The following is a 16,520-nucleotide window of genomic DNA, read 5'->3' on the forward strand; positions in this document are numbered from 1 at the left end:
ACGGAAATTAGAGATTCTACTGTTAAGAACGCTGTGGACTGAGTTGTTTGTTTCTTCTGTTATGTGTAATGAGCACCAATCTTAATGGTTTTTCATCTTTAAGTATGTGAAAATATTTATAAAAGATTTGCAATTGTACATACTAATTTTTCAGGTGACTGTTATTTTTTCCCCTCTGCATAGTTTGTGTATTGGAACGGTTAGTATTGGGGAAAGCCTTTTGTGTTTTGTCGTTCTGCTGTTGGACATTCCAGGAAGTGACGGGAACCTGCCTGGGCCCAGCAGCAAGAGCACCTGTGCCAGTCATTTCTGTTTCCCAGAGTTTTGTCCGAACCGTAGCCTCTTGTCCCAAGCACAGGTTGCGTATCAACACAATCATCAGACTGAGGCACACCCATTTCTTTTAAAACTGTCCATATGTTTTCATGATTCACACAGCTGAAAACTTTTTTGTAATCTATGAAACACAGGCTGATTTTCTTCTGAAATTCTTTGGAATGCTCCATTAGCCATCTCAGATTCTCAGTATGATCTCTAATGTCTCTTTCTTTTCTGAAAGTACCTGGGTGGTACCTGGCCAGAATCAATGCAAATTTTCATTGATTGATTGATTGATTGATTGATTGATTGATTGATTGATTGATTGATTGATTGATTGAATGAATGATTGATTCATTGATTCATTCATTGATTGATTGATTGATTGATTCATTCATTCATTCATTCATTGGCCGAATCCACACTTCCCTACCTTCCGCTTTTCATGAGCATTAGTTGTGCTGGATTCTATCCCACAATGTCCCAGTCTGTGTTCACATCCCTTCTCTTACTGCCGCTGCCTCGCACTATACTTCCCTGGTAGAATCATGCAATACGGGGCAGGTTTAGATCCGATGTCGCCAATGATGACATCACGTTCATTCCCCCCCCCATTTTTCATCAGATTTTTTGCTAAATTGCTGTGGCGAGGCCACACCCCTATGATGCCTGTGATCGGTTAATGTTATTCTATGCCTTCTTCTTTGAAATCCATTGGACCATTATTCTGGTGGGCTAATTTGAACTGATATTTAAGGTGGGGGTGATCTAAACGCTCCAAATGGGCAGACTAATTATTTGATGCTTGAATGTAATGTTAGAATGATGGATTTCCACTATTATGGTAATTTCAACAGTTAAAAAAATTAATTTTAACAGCCACCAATATTTCCGTCTGTCCGGCATCCTAAAAATGACACGGAAATGGAAATGACGCCACCCCTTGATGTCTCCGTGGGGATTTTGGAGCACCCCAATTAAGATTTATGGCTGGGATTGTGCAACAATGCTGGGAAAGTCCCCTTTTTTAAAAAAAATGGGAAAGGGCAGGCAGGCAGGCAGGCAGGCAAGCTGCGGAGAGAGTACAAAAGTTTGATAATTGCACCGCAAAGAGGGATGGTGTTCTGGAAAGGCTGCAAACACGGAAGTGGGGTGGTTTGAAGGGGGCGGTCTCCATGTGAAATGCTTCTATTTGTCCACATCCACGGTGAGAACCGTGCAAGAGAAGCGTTTGAACACACGACAAATTCATCTGAGGCGCAACGCGAAAGACGCGAGAGAATGGCGGGATTGAGGTAAGACTATGTGAACAGCCCTCTGAGAAGCATATAATGGGCGGGGGAAAAGCAGAAAACTTGAGACGTGTGGATTCGGCCATTAATTTATTTGTGTCATTTATGGTCCACCTTTTGCACTAAAGACTCAAGGCGGATTACATAGAGTGAGATTAGCATAGTCAGTATCAAGGACATTTCAATAAATAAAAGCAAGTTTACAAAGATGTAACATTAGCAAAAATGCAATAAAAAGTTGAAGAAATTCTGAAACTGAGCATAAGCAATGTATTGTCGAAGGCTTTCACGGCCGGAGAACGATGGTTGTTGTGGGTTTTCCGGGCTGTATTGCCGTGGTCTTGGCATTGTAGTTCCTGACGTTTCGCGAGCAGCTGTGGCTGGCATCTTCAGAGGTGTAGCACCAAAAGACAGAGATCTCTCAGTGTCACACACAACAACCATTGAGCATAAGCAATTAGACAACATAGAACTACCCAGTAGGGTCCTACTTAAAGTAATAGGTAGTACATAGGAGCATGTACTTAAAGCAACAGAGCGTATGTATGGCAACATAGTGGGGGAGTCTATGGTCCATAACTCGTTAGTGAAGCACCTCTTTGAGATCATCGCCCTACAATACAGCCCTCCTATCTGTGTAAAAAGCCCCTTTGAATAATTTAGTTTTGCATTGTTTGTGAAAGCTCAGGAGAGTCAAGGCTCTTTTTCAAACTATTGGGCATTCACTAAGAAGCTGTGGTGTCATACACACGCATGCACACATACACGGAAGCAGCAGCCAGATGGAGAATGGGAGGGTCCTTCCTCAAGAGGCTTTGTGCAAACAGACCCACCCATGGGCATGGACCAGGTCCATAAAGGAAGCTGGATGGGAAGGCAGCCACTTGATCTTGATTGGGTCTTGAGCTACGAACGTGGCTGTGATTGGCTGGCTTTTCTGAGCCTGGCAGGACCTGCCCACTGGAAAGAGAATAAAACCAGGACTGCTGGAAGGAGACCCAAGAGTCAGCTGGCAGCACGGGGCTTCACGCCAAGCAGAGACTGCCAGTTTGCCAAGAAAGAGAACTGACAGTCAAATCAAGGTGAGTTTGAGGAACATGGTGGGCACGGATCCAGAGTTAGCCGTGTTAGTCTGCAGTAGCAAAACAGCAGAGTCCAGTAGCACCTTTAAGACTAATCAACTTTATTGTAGCATAAGCTTTCGAGAACCGCAGCTCTCTTCGTCAGAAGGTGGGCATGGTGTCTACAATAATAAGAGGATGGGTGTGCCTGGCTGCCTATGCCAGGCATAACTCATCAGAAAATAAAGCCAGGTGTTCCCCAAAGTGGCCGCCACCTTTAGGATGACCGAAGGGAGTGGGAACATCCCGGCCCAGAGCATCTCCAGGACATCCCTGTGCCATTTGCAGTGGAGGCCAAGATTTATTCATCAGAAGCCAGGAAGGGGGAGAGTAGCACCTCCTTCACCAAACAAAGGGGGTTTGCCCAGTCCCCACTCCTTTCTCTATAGCTGTGTGCTTCCTTAGTCAACAGCTGTCCTGGCAGCCACTGAAACCCTTCAAAACACTGCTTTCAGAGGCATCAGTCTCCCTGCAAGCTGAAGCAAAGCCTTGGCCCTCTGGAAAACTCTACTTCCTCACCTGGGAGTCACAGCAGTTTAACAAGAGCAAACCCAATTTTCATTGGTAGCACAGACATGCCAGAAGTCTGGCTTAAGAGTTCCTTAAATCTGCCTCCCTGCAGCCAAAATCCTGGATTCCTTTCCCAACTGGATAGACATCTTTAACCTCCTTTGGCCCTCTTCCTTCGGAGACCTCTGCCAACACAGTCAGCCTGGCTCGTTTCGGGGTCACAGACTCCTTCCTTGTGCTGTGGCACTCAGCTAGACAAACCTTACATGGGATGGGGCTGTGGGGAGGAGGGGAATAAAGGAAGAAGTAGTGGGAAAGCTGTTTGTAGAGAAAGAACAGGCCGCTTTGGAGACATGGTCAGCTCTGGGCTCTGACGCCATCTTCCTCCACGTGACTCTTGAGTACCACAGACCATCTTTCCTAAGGGAGCACTGCCAGGTTTCTCTTCAAGCTGCGAAGGGGAGCCGGACCCCGGGACTCCAAGCGGTTGATCTGCCTCAGTGGCTGCATTCAGGCAGCTGTGAGTCTGGGCAGGAACACAGCTTGCTGCCAGCTTGCCTGCTCCCCTTCCTCTGCCCCTTCACGCCAGCAGAGCTGGATTGAGAACTTCTTGGGTTGATGGAAGCTGCGTGTCTGAGTGCGGCTGCCCTGGCAAACGGAAATATGTTTACTCCTCCCCAACTGGGATCCAAAAGGTCTAGCCAGCATCGAGTTTTAAGGGCTAAGCACACTGCAGTCCTCCAAGGCTCCCGCGTCTGAAAGGCACAGTGAGTTGGGGGCTTATGAAAACAAGTCCTTTGGGATGCATCTCTACGGAGGGAGGAGGGAGCAGCAGGGGGCACACGCCAGCACAGTGCCCAGCCTCAGCCCAGTGCCTGACGCCATCCCTTGCCTCCCCTGCTGCCTCCTTGCAGGATGCTGGTCACCTGGTCCTGGATCTTGGCCCTGGGGCTGCTGGCAGGGCATGGGGAGGCTCAGAGCTGCACGCAAGCATATGGAGGTAAGCAACGGGGCAAGTGAGGGGGGGGATGAGGGCTGGGCTCCGGCCATCCAAAGGGGCCCCTGCGCTGGAACGCTTCTCCCTCCTCTGAATTGGTGTTCTGAGCTGTGCTGCTCATTGCTGTTGTCACAAAGGGAACTCCTGAGGCTGAATGCCCCATTTTCTCCACAATCGCCTGGAGAAAGTTCGAGTGGCCCGAGGCCCAACCTGAGAACTGACAGGCTCTGGCCGTCTGCCCCATCCCGTGCCCCACCAGAGCTATTAAAGCCCCAACAGCAAGGCAAAAGGGACATGACATGTTCTGTCATGATCACCACCAAGCACTGGAAGTTAACCCCTGGGAGATCCCGAACCCCCACCCCACACGGCTCCCCTAATTTCTGACCAGGTACCGAAGGGGGTAAAGCATATAGGGTGGTAAGGGAGATGACCAGCTTCCCAAATGGTCAGATGCACATTGTGATACGTTGCCCCTTGAGAAGTGGCTGCCTGTGTTTTCCTCAAGGTTTCTGCCCCTCCATTCTTCCCCATTCCCCTCCCCAGACCCTCCTGCTTTGCAAAGGCTGAGCTTACGGGCTCTTGTGTGTTCCCCCCAGTGATGCAGGAAGGAGACTGGCCCACCACTCAGGTTGGCCTCTCATGCCCTCTTCCATGCTCCAACTCTCCCCTCGCCCCGTGACTCCCCAGAAAAAGAGTACCTCTCCTGCTCTGCATAGCCTCCAAAGATGCAGGCCCCCCTCCCCCGTTCTTGTCTAGCAAAGTTTCAGGTGGGTAGTCATGTTGATCTGCAGTAGAAGAGCAAGAATCAAGTCCAGTAGCACCTTAAAGACCACCAAGATTTCAAGGGTCAAGCTCCTTCGAAAGGGGGTAGCTCTGTTGCTTTGCATGTTCCCCCAAAGGCACAGGTGTCCCCTGTTCTTGTCTAGCAAAAGCAATGGACCCTGACCACTTCCCTCTCCCTCCTTTTCTCGTGCTCCAACTCTAGGTCCCAACTTGGCCAGAGGGCGGCCAACCTCACAGTCCTCCACATACACACACGTTTATGGGATTTCTGGGATATCAGGCTACGCTGTGGACGGGAAGTGTGATGGGAAGTTCACAGCTCACTCCTGCACTCACACCAATCATGAGATCAATCCGTGGTGGTCAGTGGACTTGGGCAGAGAATACGCCATCTCCCTCGTGGTGGTGAAAAACCGGCAGGACTGCTGTGGAGAAAGAATCCAGGGGGCCACGATCCACGTGGGAAGCCACATGGGTGACTTTAGCAAAAGCAGCTTCATGTAAGTCACACTTATTTCTCATTTGCTCCTCTACCCCTTCCCATATCAATTTTAGCTCAGATACGTAATTTGGAAATCTTCTAAAATGGTGGACTTTACCCAACATTTCAAGGCATACTTTTAAGAGGAATGGGGATTCTATTCTACATTAGGTGCTGTGAACGGGGGATGTGTCAGTGAGTGATAGGTGTCTCGATCCATTCCAGACCAGGTGTGTGTGTCAACAAAGCATCCTATGAGATTTTCTAGCTACACAAGAAACAACTCCTAGTCACAGGGGCTACATCAGGAGAAATTTCTAGCTTTACAGTCCCCCATTCCTGAAGACTGAGAGCCAAACTACAAGTGACGTCTTACACAGGTTGGACACTAGTTGGCTTCCCTCAAGTTTTGATGGGAAATGTAGGCACCCTGGTTTTACAGCTTGGCTCTTTACAGCTGCAAGACCAGGATGCCTACATTTCCCATCAAAACTTGAGGGAAGCCGACTAGTGTCCAACCTGTGTAAGACGTCACTTGTAGTTTGGCTCTCATTCATTCCGAATTCATGCCACTGCACGGCTGACCCTTTTTGTCCCCCTACAGCTGTGGCACCATTACAGACCTCCGGGATGGATCCCTCAGTACCATTCTGTGCAATGGAGCCCTGGGCCGCTATATAACCATTGCCATCCCTCGCCGGGTAACCTTCCTGTCTCTAGGTGAAGTGGAGGTCCACGGCACCCATAGACCACGCCAGTGGAACTGAGAACAGCACTGCATTTTGTGTACGGGATCTAATGATGGCTCTTCAATCATCTTCATGGATCCTCTCTCTCTGGGCAAGCTTCTTTGGATTTCTGTGGCTTCTAGCCAGGACTGTTTCCATATGGAGGATTTGTTCTGCCACAGCCCTCAAAAGAAATATCTACACGATGCCATCTTCTATTCATGTTGTGTCGCCTTCCACGGTTTCTCATAGTTTGCAGAACCAGACCTAGAGGAGTTAGCCATGTTAGTCTGTAGTTGCAAAATAGTAAAAAGTCCAGTAGCACCTTTAAGACTGACCAACTCTGTTGAGGCATAAGCTTTCAAGATGCTTCTGACAAAGAAAGCTATGATTCTCAAAAGCTAATGCTACAATAAAGTTGGTAGCCATGCTACATTTACTTGGAATTCCCTGTAATTGTTTCCTTGAGACTCCAATGAAATTACTGACTTCAGGCGTTCCAATTATATCACCCCCGTGCCTGGTTATGCTACATGCGTCTCTTTATGCTATACTTGTCCAAGTAAATTCCTTTTACTTCACTTCCTGGAAGGTGAACAGAAGTCTTGCAACATCATCTTGCAATATATAGGATCTATGCTATATTGTAGCTCATGTTGAACAGTAGGGATTCCGCACACGGATAATTCACTTCCAATCCTCTTTATAGATCATTTGGAACAGATTTTTTTGTGTGTGGAACAAAAAATCCACCTCAAATGATTGATAAAGTGCACTGAAAGTGCGTTATCCAACGTGTGCGGAATCAGCCAGTGTTGATAATCACTTGCAAGGGAGCAGAGGACACTGGGAATTGCTTATATCTGTTGCTTTTGACGAGAGCTTTCTTGATTGTCTGAAAAACAGCACAACTTTAGAGTTGTCCATGGAAGAGGAAGTCTCTTTCGGCATTAAATGGCTTCTCTATTAAACGGTTAAGCGAGGCCCAAGAGAATATCTGGAATTTTTTTTATGTCAGAGTTTTTTTTTTTTAAAAAAAACCCCTTATATTACAATTAGGGCTGCCAACCTCCAGGTGGAGCCTGGAGATCACCTGGAAAAATACCTGTTCTCCAGACTACAGATATCATCAGTTCCCCAAGAGATCTGTTTGGAGGGGGGGGGGCTCCATGGCATTATACCTCATTGAGGTTCCTCCTCACCCCAAACCCTGACCTTCCCAGCCCCCCCTAAATATCCAGGAATTTGCCAACCCACATTTGGCAACCTTAATTACAAGCTGGCAAGATGCCTCTAAACATCTGATAGGCACAAAGATTATCACTCTTCTTTGGAGACCCTCAACCTCATCTGTCGGTCCTCGTAGTGAGTCTTCATAGGGAGAAAACAGACAGCGGAGTTAATCAGGAGTTATTTATTTTACAGTGGGCTCAGAGTGGATTAACAGCATATAAATACATATAATGAATACAGATACAAAAGACTGGTAGCAATCATATAAATACAGCATGAAAAGCATACACTAAGACAGCCCGCATTGCAGGGTGGGGGCACAGGTTCCCACTGGGAGGGGCTGGTTGGATGTTTCACCTGCCTCAGTCCCCATAAGCCTGGCAGAACATCTGGTCTGGCGAAATGCTAACGGGTCTTGTTGAGACCAGGCCTCCACAGACAGAGTTCCCTCAGGTAGGTGCCAGAACTGAAAAAGCCCCGGCCCTGGTTGAGGCAAGGCGTACCTCCTTGGGGCCAGCGATCACCAGCAGCTGTTTCTCTGCTGATTGGAGCAAACTCCGGGGAATATAGGGTGAGAGACGGGCCCACAGCTATATTGCTCCCAGTCTGCTCAGGGCTTTGAAGGTCAAAACCAAAACCTTGCACCTGACCCGGAACTCCACTGATGCTGCATGATCTGCCAGAGCGGCTCCTGGTGCTGTTTCCTTCTTTTAAAAGCAGGTGTAACCCCCAGAGTCCCAAGGACCAGGTGCAGACAGTTCTGTAGATTTGGCCAGAGGCTTTGCCTGGAACAGCGTCCCAAATATCTAGCAGGCCTTGCCACAGCAGGACTCTTCTTGTGAAGCTGCTGTCTGAATCCTAGGGCTTGCTTGCTGCCCTAGGAGCAAGATGAAGTGGGGCAGCTCTGTGCTAGGGTGCTGGTCTCAGGCAGTCAATGAGTTCAGCTGCCAGCAATTCCTGCTCTTGCTTCTTCAGCTCTTCTCAGCTACTGCAGTTCTTCCAGAGAGAAGAAGAGTTCAGCTCTTCCAGCCAGTAGTTTCAGCTCTGTGATGATCTTAGCTCCAAAGTGTGGAAACAAGCTTTGCCTTCCAAACAGCAGCGGCAACAGCTCCTCTCCCTTTTAGTATTTCCAGCTAGCCTAGTCCTGTATAGCACCACTCCTCTTAGTCATGGTGACCTCTTTTTTTATATACATGCCTCATGGGCCTTTGCTAGACATGCAAATTAAACAAACCTAGGTGCAGCTCAGTTATCTGTTAGTCTGGTCTATGTATCTGCAGTCTATTACTCAGGCCTAGCTCCTAGGCCCCAAACCCTTTTTCCAGTACAGGCTCACACAGGCCCAGAAGGCCCTGATCCAGGCTGGGGACACAACACGAGGAGGGAAGCGTCAAGCACTCTCTAGCTGATTTGCCCCACTGGGGAAGTGTAACCTGTTTTATTCCAGGGCAATATCAAATAAATACATTTATCTAATTTGAGTTCATGTCTATGACAGTGTGGTCCCACCTTGTGACACTTGCATTTATAAAAGTCTTGCTCGGGGAGGGGGGGGAAATACTCTAGAGAAAGCTCCCCCCCCCCCCCGAGCAAGACGATTAGCAAAATTGCAGCTGCCCGCCCCCAAAGATCATTGAGAGCAGGCTTGTGACTAGAGAAACGATTTGCAAACGCAGGTTTTCTCTGACTTTTAAGGCAGCGATCCTAACAGTTCTAACAGAGAGGGGAGGACTTCACATGTCAGCTTTCTCTAGAGCATTCCCCACCCCCCCCGCAAGACGATTTGCAAAAGCTGCTGCTCTCGTAGGCTTTCTCCGTCTCTTCAGGCAGCCGTGCTAACGGAGAGGGGAAGGAACAGAAGGAAAAGGGGTGGGGGAGAGGGACTTCAGTACCCAGAAAGACTTGCGAAAATGATCAAGTGCCGTTCGCGTGAAAGATGTCACTTGTAGCGAGGCTCTCACATCACCTATCTCCTGAGCCTTTAACCTGGAGGTGCCTGGGATGGAAAAGGGAGCGTCTTCAGGCAGAGCAGAGGCTCCTCCAGTGACCCACCGTCCCTCTCCTTTTCCACAGCAGCCTCATGAAACAATACCATCACCTTCTGAATCCTGCCCTTCTTGCTCATGGCGAAGGGACCTGCGGGAGAGAACTTCCAGGCAGTTTTGGTGCGTACTGAACCATCGCTGTGGAAATGCTCCCCAGAGGCCACGTTCTTTGTTCTAAGGAACCACATCTACTTTGGAGACAGTTTTGTGTCACTAGAATAAAGTAATTTTTCCTTCCACCATGAGGACTTCCATTGCTGGAAAGAGTTCTGCGCTTGCAATACCGCCTGGCAGAGGTATTGAAACAAGTTGAAGAATGGAGACATTTCCCTGGGAAATGCTAAAGGAGAAGGGGAAACGTCTCTCTCACCTTTTGAACTACGGTGCAAACAAAAGGAGCTTGGATCAATATGAGCTGTGTACATTCCTTGGAAAAAACTCTGTGCAAGCACATCAAGTGTATTTGCCAGACCTTGAGTTGATTGTTGCTTCCCGCAAGTTTACAGATGTCATTGTCACGTGTAACCTGAAGGCGGTCTTATGTATTCTGAACTGATGCCAGAGACTCAGAAAGGGGTGCACCGTCTCCTCCACAGCAGCACCCTCTGAATAAAGCCAGCCGAGATGTCTTTGTGCTTTGGGAAGCCCCGGCCTCTCTGCCTGCCCCCGAAGGAGGGAAGTCTGAAGGACCCTAGCATGTGAGGGGGCAGCGCCCCACGTGCCTTTCCTGGCACCTCCATCATTCCTGGTGAGTGTCAGCAGCACTCTGTGGGTCTGTTGGTGCCAAGGCAGAGCAGCTGGCACTGGGTCTTAGAGGCAGGCCTGCAGCTTCCAGTTGGGGGATCAGGGCTAGAGACTGAATGAGCCACTTTTTTCTGAATTCTTTTGTCTCGTTCTGGTGTTGGACATTCCAGGAAGTGACGGGAACCTGCCTGGGCCCAGCAGCAAGAGCACCTTTGCCAATTATTTCTGTTTCCCAGAGTTTTGTCCGAACCGTAGCCTCTCGTCCCAAGCACAGGTTGCGTATCAACACAATCAGACGTTGCGGCACACCCATTTCTTTTAAAACTGTCCATATGTTTTCATGATTCACACAGCTGAAAACTTTTTTGTAATCTATGAAACACAGGCTGATTTTCTTCTGAAGTTCTTTGGAATGCTCCATTAGCCATCTCAGATTTTCAATGTGATCTATAATGCCTTTTCCTTTTCTGAAAGTACCTGGGTGGTACCTGGCCAGAATCAATGCACATTTTCATTGATTGATTGATTGATTGATTGATTGATTGATTGATTGATTGATTCATTGATTCATTCATTCATTCATTCATTCATTCATTCATTTTTTAATTTATTTGTGTTATTTATAGTCCACCTTTTGCACTAAAAAGACTCAAGGCGGATTACATAGAGTGAGATTAGCACAGTCAGTATCAAGGACATTTCAATAAACAACGCCTTAGGATAAATAAAAGCAAGTTTACAAAGACGTAGCATTAGCAAAAATGCTGAAACCGAGCATAAGCAATTAGACAACATAGAACTACCCAGTAGGGTCCTACTTAAAGTAATAGGTAGTACATAGGAGCACATACTTAAAGCAACAGAGCGTATGTATGGCAACATAGTGGGGAAGTCTATGGTCCATAACTCGTTAGTGAAGCACCTCTTTGAGATCATCGCCCTACAATACAGCCCTCCTATCTGTGTAAAAAGCCCCTTTGAATAATTTAGTTTTGCATTGTTTGTGAAAGGTCAGGAGAGTTGAGGCTCTTTTTCAAACTATTGGGCATTCACTAAGAAGCTGTGGTGTCATACACACGCATGCACACATACACACAGAAACAAACAAACAAGAGGTATTCCTTGGGAAGGAAACAGTAGAAAAGAAACAAGGTCCCAGGAATGAAAATCAAGTCACTTAAAAGCACCAGTACTAGGCATAGAACCAAAACAAGATATAGTTTTTTCTAATCAGTAATCTTCATATTTACAATCAAAATTAAATACAACAAATGTAACAACATGAAATACAGTCAATATTTCCAACAATCTATATCACAAGTGATCTATTAATTTTTGAAAGAAAAAATGAATCCTCCAGTGAAAGAATCGAAAGAAACTGTCCTTTCTTGTATAAAGGTGCTTTCTTTTTTCTTCTCTTTCAGGTGGAATAACAAATTGAAGCTCCTGAGGGGCTCCCCTGCATTGCCCTCCTTCCACGAGTCTCAGGAGAGAGATAAGTTCAAAATTAATTGTCCCAAAAATGCTTTAGTGTAAAGCTGCTTTCCCTTTTCTTCTCTTACAGGTAGGTTGTGAAGAATATGGGAAGCTCCTACACATACACACAGAAGCAGCATTCAGATGGAGAATGGGAGGGTCCTTCCTCAAGAGGCTTTGTGCAAACAGACCCACCCATGGGCATGGACCAGGTCCATAAAAGAAGCCATATGAGAAGGCAGCCACTTGATCTTGATTGGGTCTTGAGCTGCGAACGTGGCTGTGATTGGCTGGCTTTTCTGAGCCTGGCAGGACCTGCCCACTGGGAAGAGGATAAAACCAGGACTGCTGGAAGGAGACCCAAGAGTCAGCTGGCAGCACGGGGCTTCACGCCAAGCAGAGACTGCCAGTTTGCCAAGAAAGAGAACTGGCAGTCAAATCAAGGTGAGTTTGAGGAACATGGTGGGCACGGATCCAGAGTTAGCCGTGTTAGTCTGCAGTAGCAAAATAGCAGAGTCCAGTAGCACCTTTAAGACTAACCAACTTTATTGTAGCATAAGCTTTCGAGAACCGCAGCTCTCTTCGTCAGATGGTGGGCATGGTGTCTACAATAATAAGAGGATGGGTGTGCCTGGCTGCCTATGCCAGGCATAACTCATCAGAAAATAAAGCCCCAACTTCACCAAACAAAGGGGGTTTGCACAGCCCCAACTCCTTTCTCTATAGCTGTGTGCTTCCTTAGTCAACAGCTGTTCTGGCAACCACTGAAACCCTTCAAAACACTGTTTTCAGAGATGTCAGCTGAGATCAGCCTCCCTGGAAGCTGAAGGAAAGCCTTGGCCACAGCTACACAGAAGGCAGCTTAACCTACCTCGCAGGGTTGTTGCCGGGATGAAATGGAGGAGAAGAGAATTATGCAAGCCACCTTGGGTCCCTCCTGGGCAGAAAGGTGGAGTATAAATGCAGTGCATAAATAGATGAAGCCGGCTGTTTCCATCCTGATGTCCTGATTACTGTCTTTTACAGAATAGTCAAATTGTACTGAAATGTACAATGACCAAGCTGGCCAAACCTTTGGGGTTAGTTGACAGAGTGTGCAGTGGCAGAGCTCCTATAAAATAATATTGTGAGTGCAGCGAGCTGCAGGCCGGGGGAGCCAAGCGAGGAGGGGCTGGGTCTCGTGTTCTATGTAAAGCCGAGAAAACCTCCTGACCCCAACCCTCGCCAAGACAACTTGCCACAAAGAAGGTCCTGCAACCACAAGTGGGTGCAGTTACACTGCACCAGCTCAAATCAAGGTGAGTATCCAGGTTTTGTCCAAAGCATCCCATGAATTGTGGTTTCGTGAAGGAACCTATTGTGGGCCTCCAGCCCTCTGGAAAACTCTACTACCTCACCTGGGAGTCACAGCAGTTTAACAAGAGCAAACCCAATTTTCATTGGTAGCACAGACATGCCAGAAGTCTGGCTTAAGAGTTCCTTAAATCTGCCTCCCTGCAGCCAAAATCCTGGATTCCTTTCCCAACTGGATAGACATCTTTAACCTCCTATGGCCCTCTTCCTTCGGAGACCTCTGCCAACACAGTCAGCCTGGCTCGTTTCGGGGTCACAGACTCCTTCCTTGTGCTGTGGCACTCAGCTGGACAAACCTTACATGGGATGGGGCTGCGGGGAGGAGGGGAATAAAGGAAGAAGTGGCGGGAAAGCTGTTTGTATCTAACTCACTAGAGAACAGGCCGCTTTGGAGACATGGTCAGCTCTGGACTCTGACGCCATCTTCCTCCACATGACTCTTGAGTACCACAGACCATCTTTCCTAAGGGAGCACTGCCAGGTTTCTCTTCAAGCTGCGAAGGGGAGCCGGACCCCGGGACTCCAAGCGGTTGATCTGCCTCAGTGGCTGCATTCAGGCAGCTGTGAGTCTGGGCAGGAACACAGCTTGCTGCCAGCTTGCCTGCTCCCCTTCCTCCGCCCCTTCATGCCAGCAGAGCTAGATTGAGAACTTCTTGGGTTGATGGAAGCTGCGTGTCTGAGTGCGGCTGCCCTGGCAAACGGAAATATGTTTACTCCTCCCCAACTGGGATCCAAAAGGTCTAGCCAGCATCGAGTTTTAAGGGCTAAGCACACTGCAGTCCGCCCAGGCTCCCGCGTCTGAAAGGCACAGTGAGTTGGGGGCTTATGAAAACAAGTCGTTTGGGATCCATCTCTATGGAGGGAGGAGGGGGCACACTCCAGCACAGTGCCCAGCCTCGGCCCAGTGCCTGACGCCATCCCTTGCCTCCCCTGCTGCCTCCTTGCAGGATGCTGGTCACCTGGTCCTGGATCTTGGCCCTGGGGCTGCTGGCAGGGCATGGGGAGGCTCAGAGCTGCACGCAAGCATATGGAGGTAAGCAACGGGACAAGGGGCGGGGATGAGGGCTGGGCTCCGGCCATCCAAAGGGGCCCCTGCGCTCGAACGCTTCTCCCTCCTCTGAATTGGTGTTCTGAGCTGCGCTGCTCACTGCTGTTGTCACAAAGGGAACTCCTGAGGATGAATACCCCATTTTCTCCACAATCACCTGCAGAAAGTTCGAGTGGCCCAAGGCCCAACCTGAGAACTGACAAGCTCTGGCCGTCTGCCCCATCCCGTGCCCCACCAGAGCTATTAAAGCCCCAACAGCAAGGCAAAAGGGACATGACATGTTCTGTCATGATCACCACCAAGCACTGGAAGTTAACCCCTGGGAGATCCCGAACCCCCACCCCACACGGCTCCCCTAATTTCTGACCAGGTACCGAAGGGGGTAAAGCATATAGGTTGGTAGGGAGATGACCAGCTTCCCAAGTGGTCAGATGCACATTGTGATACGTTGCCCCTTGAGAAGTGTCTGCCTGTGTTTTCCTCGAGGTTTCTGCCCCTCCATTCTTCCCCATTCCTGTCCTCAGCCCCTCCTGCTTTGCAAAGGCTGAGCTTACGGGCTCTTGTGTGTTCCCCCCAGTGATGCAGGAAGGAGACTGGCCCACCACTCAGGTTGGCCTCTCATGCCCTCTTCCATGCTCTAACCCTCCCCTCGCCCCGTGACTCCCCAGAAAGGGAGTGCCTCTGCTGTTTTGCATAGCCCCCAAAGGTACAGGCCCCCCCGTTCTTGCCTAGCAAAGTTTCAGATGGGTCGTTATGTTGGTTTGCAGTGGAAGAGCAAGAATCAAGCCCAGTAGCACCTTAAAGACCACCAAGATTTCAAGGGTCAAGCTCCTTCGAAAGGGGGTGTCTCTGTTGCTTTGCAGGTTCACCTAAAGGCACAGGTGTCCCCCGTTCTTGCCTAGCAAAAGCAATGGACCCTGACCACTTCGCTCCCCTCCTTTTCTCATGCTCCGACTCTAGGTCCCAACTTGGCCAGAGGGCGGCCAACCTCACAATCCTCCACATACACACATGTTGATGGGATCGCTGGGATATCAGGCTATGCAGTGGATGGGAACTGTGACGGGCGGTGGATAGCCCACTCCTGCACTCACACCAATCATGAGATCAATCCGTGGTGGTCAGTGGACTTGGGCAGAGAATACGCCATCTCCCTCGTGGTGGTGAAAATCCGGCAAGACTGCTGCGGAGACAGAACCCAGGGGGCCACGATCCATGTGGGAGATCACATGGGTGACTTTAGCAAAAGCAGCTTCATGTAAGTCGCACATATTTCTCATTTACTCCCCTACCCCTTCCCACAACAATTTTAGCTCAGATACATAATTTGGAAGTCTTCTAATGTCCTTTCAAGGCATACTTTTAAGAGGAAAGGAGGTTCTAGTCCACATTAGGTGCTGTGAACAGGGGATGTGTCAGTGAGTGATAGGTGTCTCGATCCATTCCAGACCAGGTGTCTGTGTGTCAACCGACAGAGCATCCAATGAGAAGTTCTAGCACATTGATGAACAGCTACACAAGAAACAACTCCTAGTCACAGGGGCTACATCAGGAGAAATTTCTAGCTTTACAGTCCCCCATTCCTGAAGACTGATTCATTCCGAATTCATGCCACTGCACGGCTGACCCTTTTTGTCCCCCTACAGCTGTGGCACCATTACAGACCTCCAGGACGGATCCCTCAGTACCATTCTGTGCAATGGAGCCCTGGGCCGTTACATAACCATCGCCATCCCTGACCGGGAAACCATCTTGTCTCTAGGTGAAGTGGAGGTCCACGGCACCAATCCACCACGCCAATGTTTTTGATAACAGCACTGCGTTTTGTGTACGGGATCTAATGATGGCTCTTCAATCATCTTCATGGATCCTCTCTCTCTCTGAGCAAACGTCTTTGGATTTCTGTGGCTGCTAACCAGGACTGTTTCTATATGGAGGATTTGTTCTGCCGCAGCCCTCAAAAGAAATATCTACACAATGCCATCTTCTATTCATGTTCCTTGTGTTGCCTTCCACGGTTTCTCATAGTTTGCAGAACCAGACCTAGAGGAGTTAGCTGTGTTAGTCTGTAGTTGCAAAATAATAAAAAGTCCAGTAGCACCTTTAAGACTAACCAACTCTGTTGAGGCATAAGCTTTCAAGATGCATCTGACAAAGAGAGCTATGATTCTCAAAAGCATATGCGACAATAAAGTTGGTTAGTTTTAAAGGTGCTGCTGGACTTTTTACTACCTTGCTCTGATGTTTCCAGAAATATCTGAGCCAAAGCAGGTCTCCCCACAGAGAAGAGGGTATAGCTTCCAGGTGCCATTTCCCCTGCTTACCTCTCCAGACCCATCTTTATCCATCAATGGACTTTCTGCTGACCTACAGTACTGTAGCAACATA

At 48.5% G+C, this 16,520-nt stretch overlaps 2 protein-coding genes across 2 annotated transcripts; both read left to right on the top strand.

Annotated features, from left to right (window-relative positions):
- The first annotated feature begins 2,634 nt into the window (after positions 1 to 2,634).
- Positions 2,635 to 6,753, top strand: LOC129334036 (fucolectin-like). The gene is made up of 4 exons (XM_054985960.1): positions 2,635 to 2,692; positions 4,156 to 4,241; positions 5,227 to 5,524; positions 6,110 to 6,753. The coding sequence occupies exons 2-4, from the start codon at positions 4,157 to 4,159 to the stop codon at positions 6,270 to 6,272; spliced, it is 546 nt and encodes a 181-aa protein (XP_054841935.1). The 5' UTR covers positions 2,635 to 2,692; position 4,156; the 3' UTR covers positions 6,273 to 6,753.
- Positions 6,754 to 12,111: 5,358 nt separating this feature from the next.
- Positions 12,112 to 16,224, top strand: LOC129334043 (fucolectin-1-like). Its single transcript, XM_054985968.1, has 4 exons — positions 12,112 to 12,175; positions 14,032 to 14,117; positions 15,093 to 15,390; positions 15,779 to 16,224. Exons 2-4 carry the CDS (start codon positions 14,033 to 14,035, stop codon positions 15,939 to 15,941), a joined length of 546 nt encoding a protein of 181 aa, XP_054841943.1. The 5' UTR covers positions 12,112 to 12,175; position 14,032; the 3' UTR covers positions 15,942 to 16,224.
- Positions 16,225 to 16,520: the final 296 nt, after the last annotated feature.

This window comes from Eublepharis macularius, chromosome 7, assembly GCF_028583425.1.
Source record: "Eublepharis macularius isolate TG4126 chromosome 7, MPM_Emac_v1.0, whole genome shotgun sequence".
In the NCBI taxonomy this organism is placed as follows: Eukaryota; Metazoa; Chordata; class Lepidosauria; order Squamata; family Eublepharidae; genus Eublepharis; species Eublepharis macularius.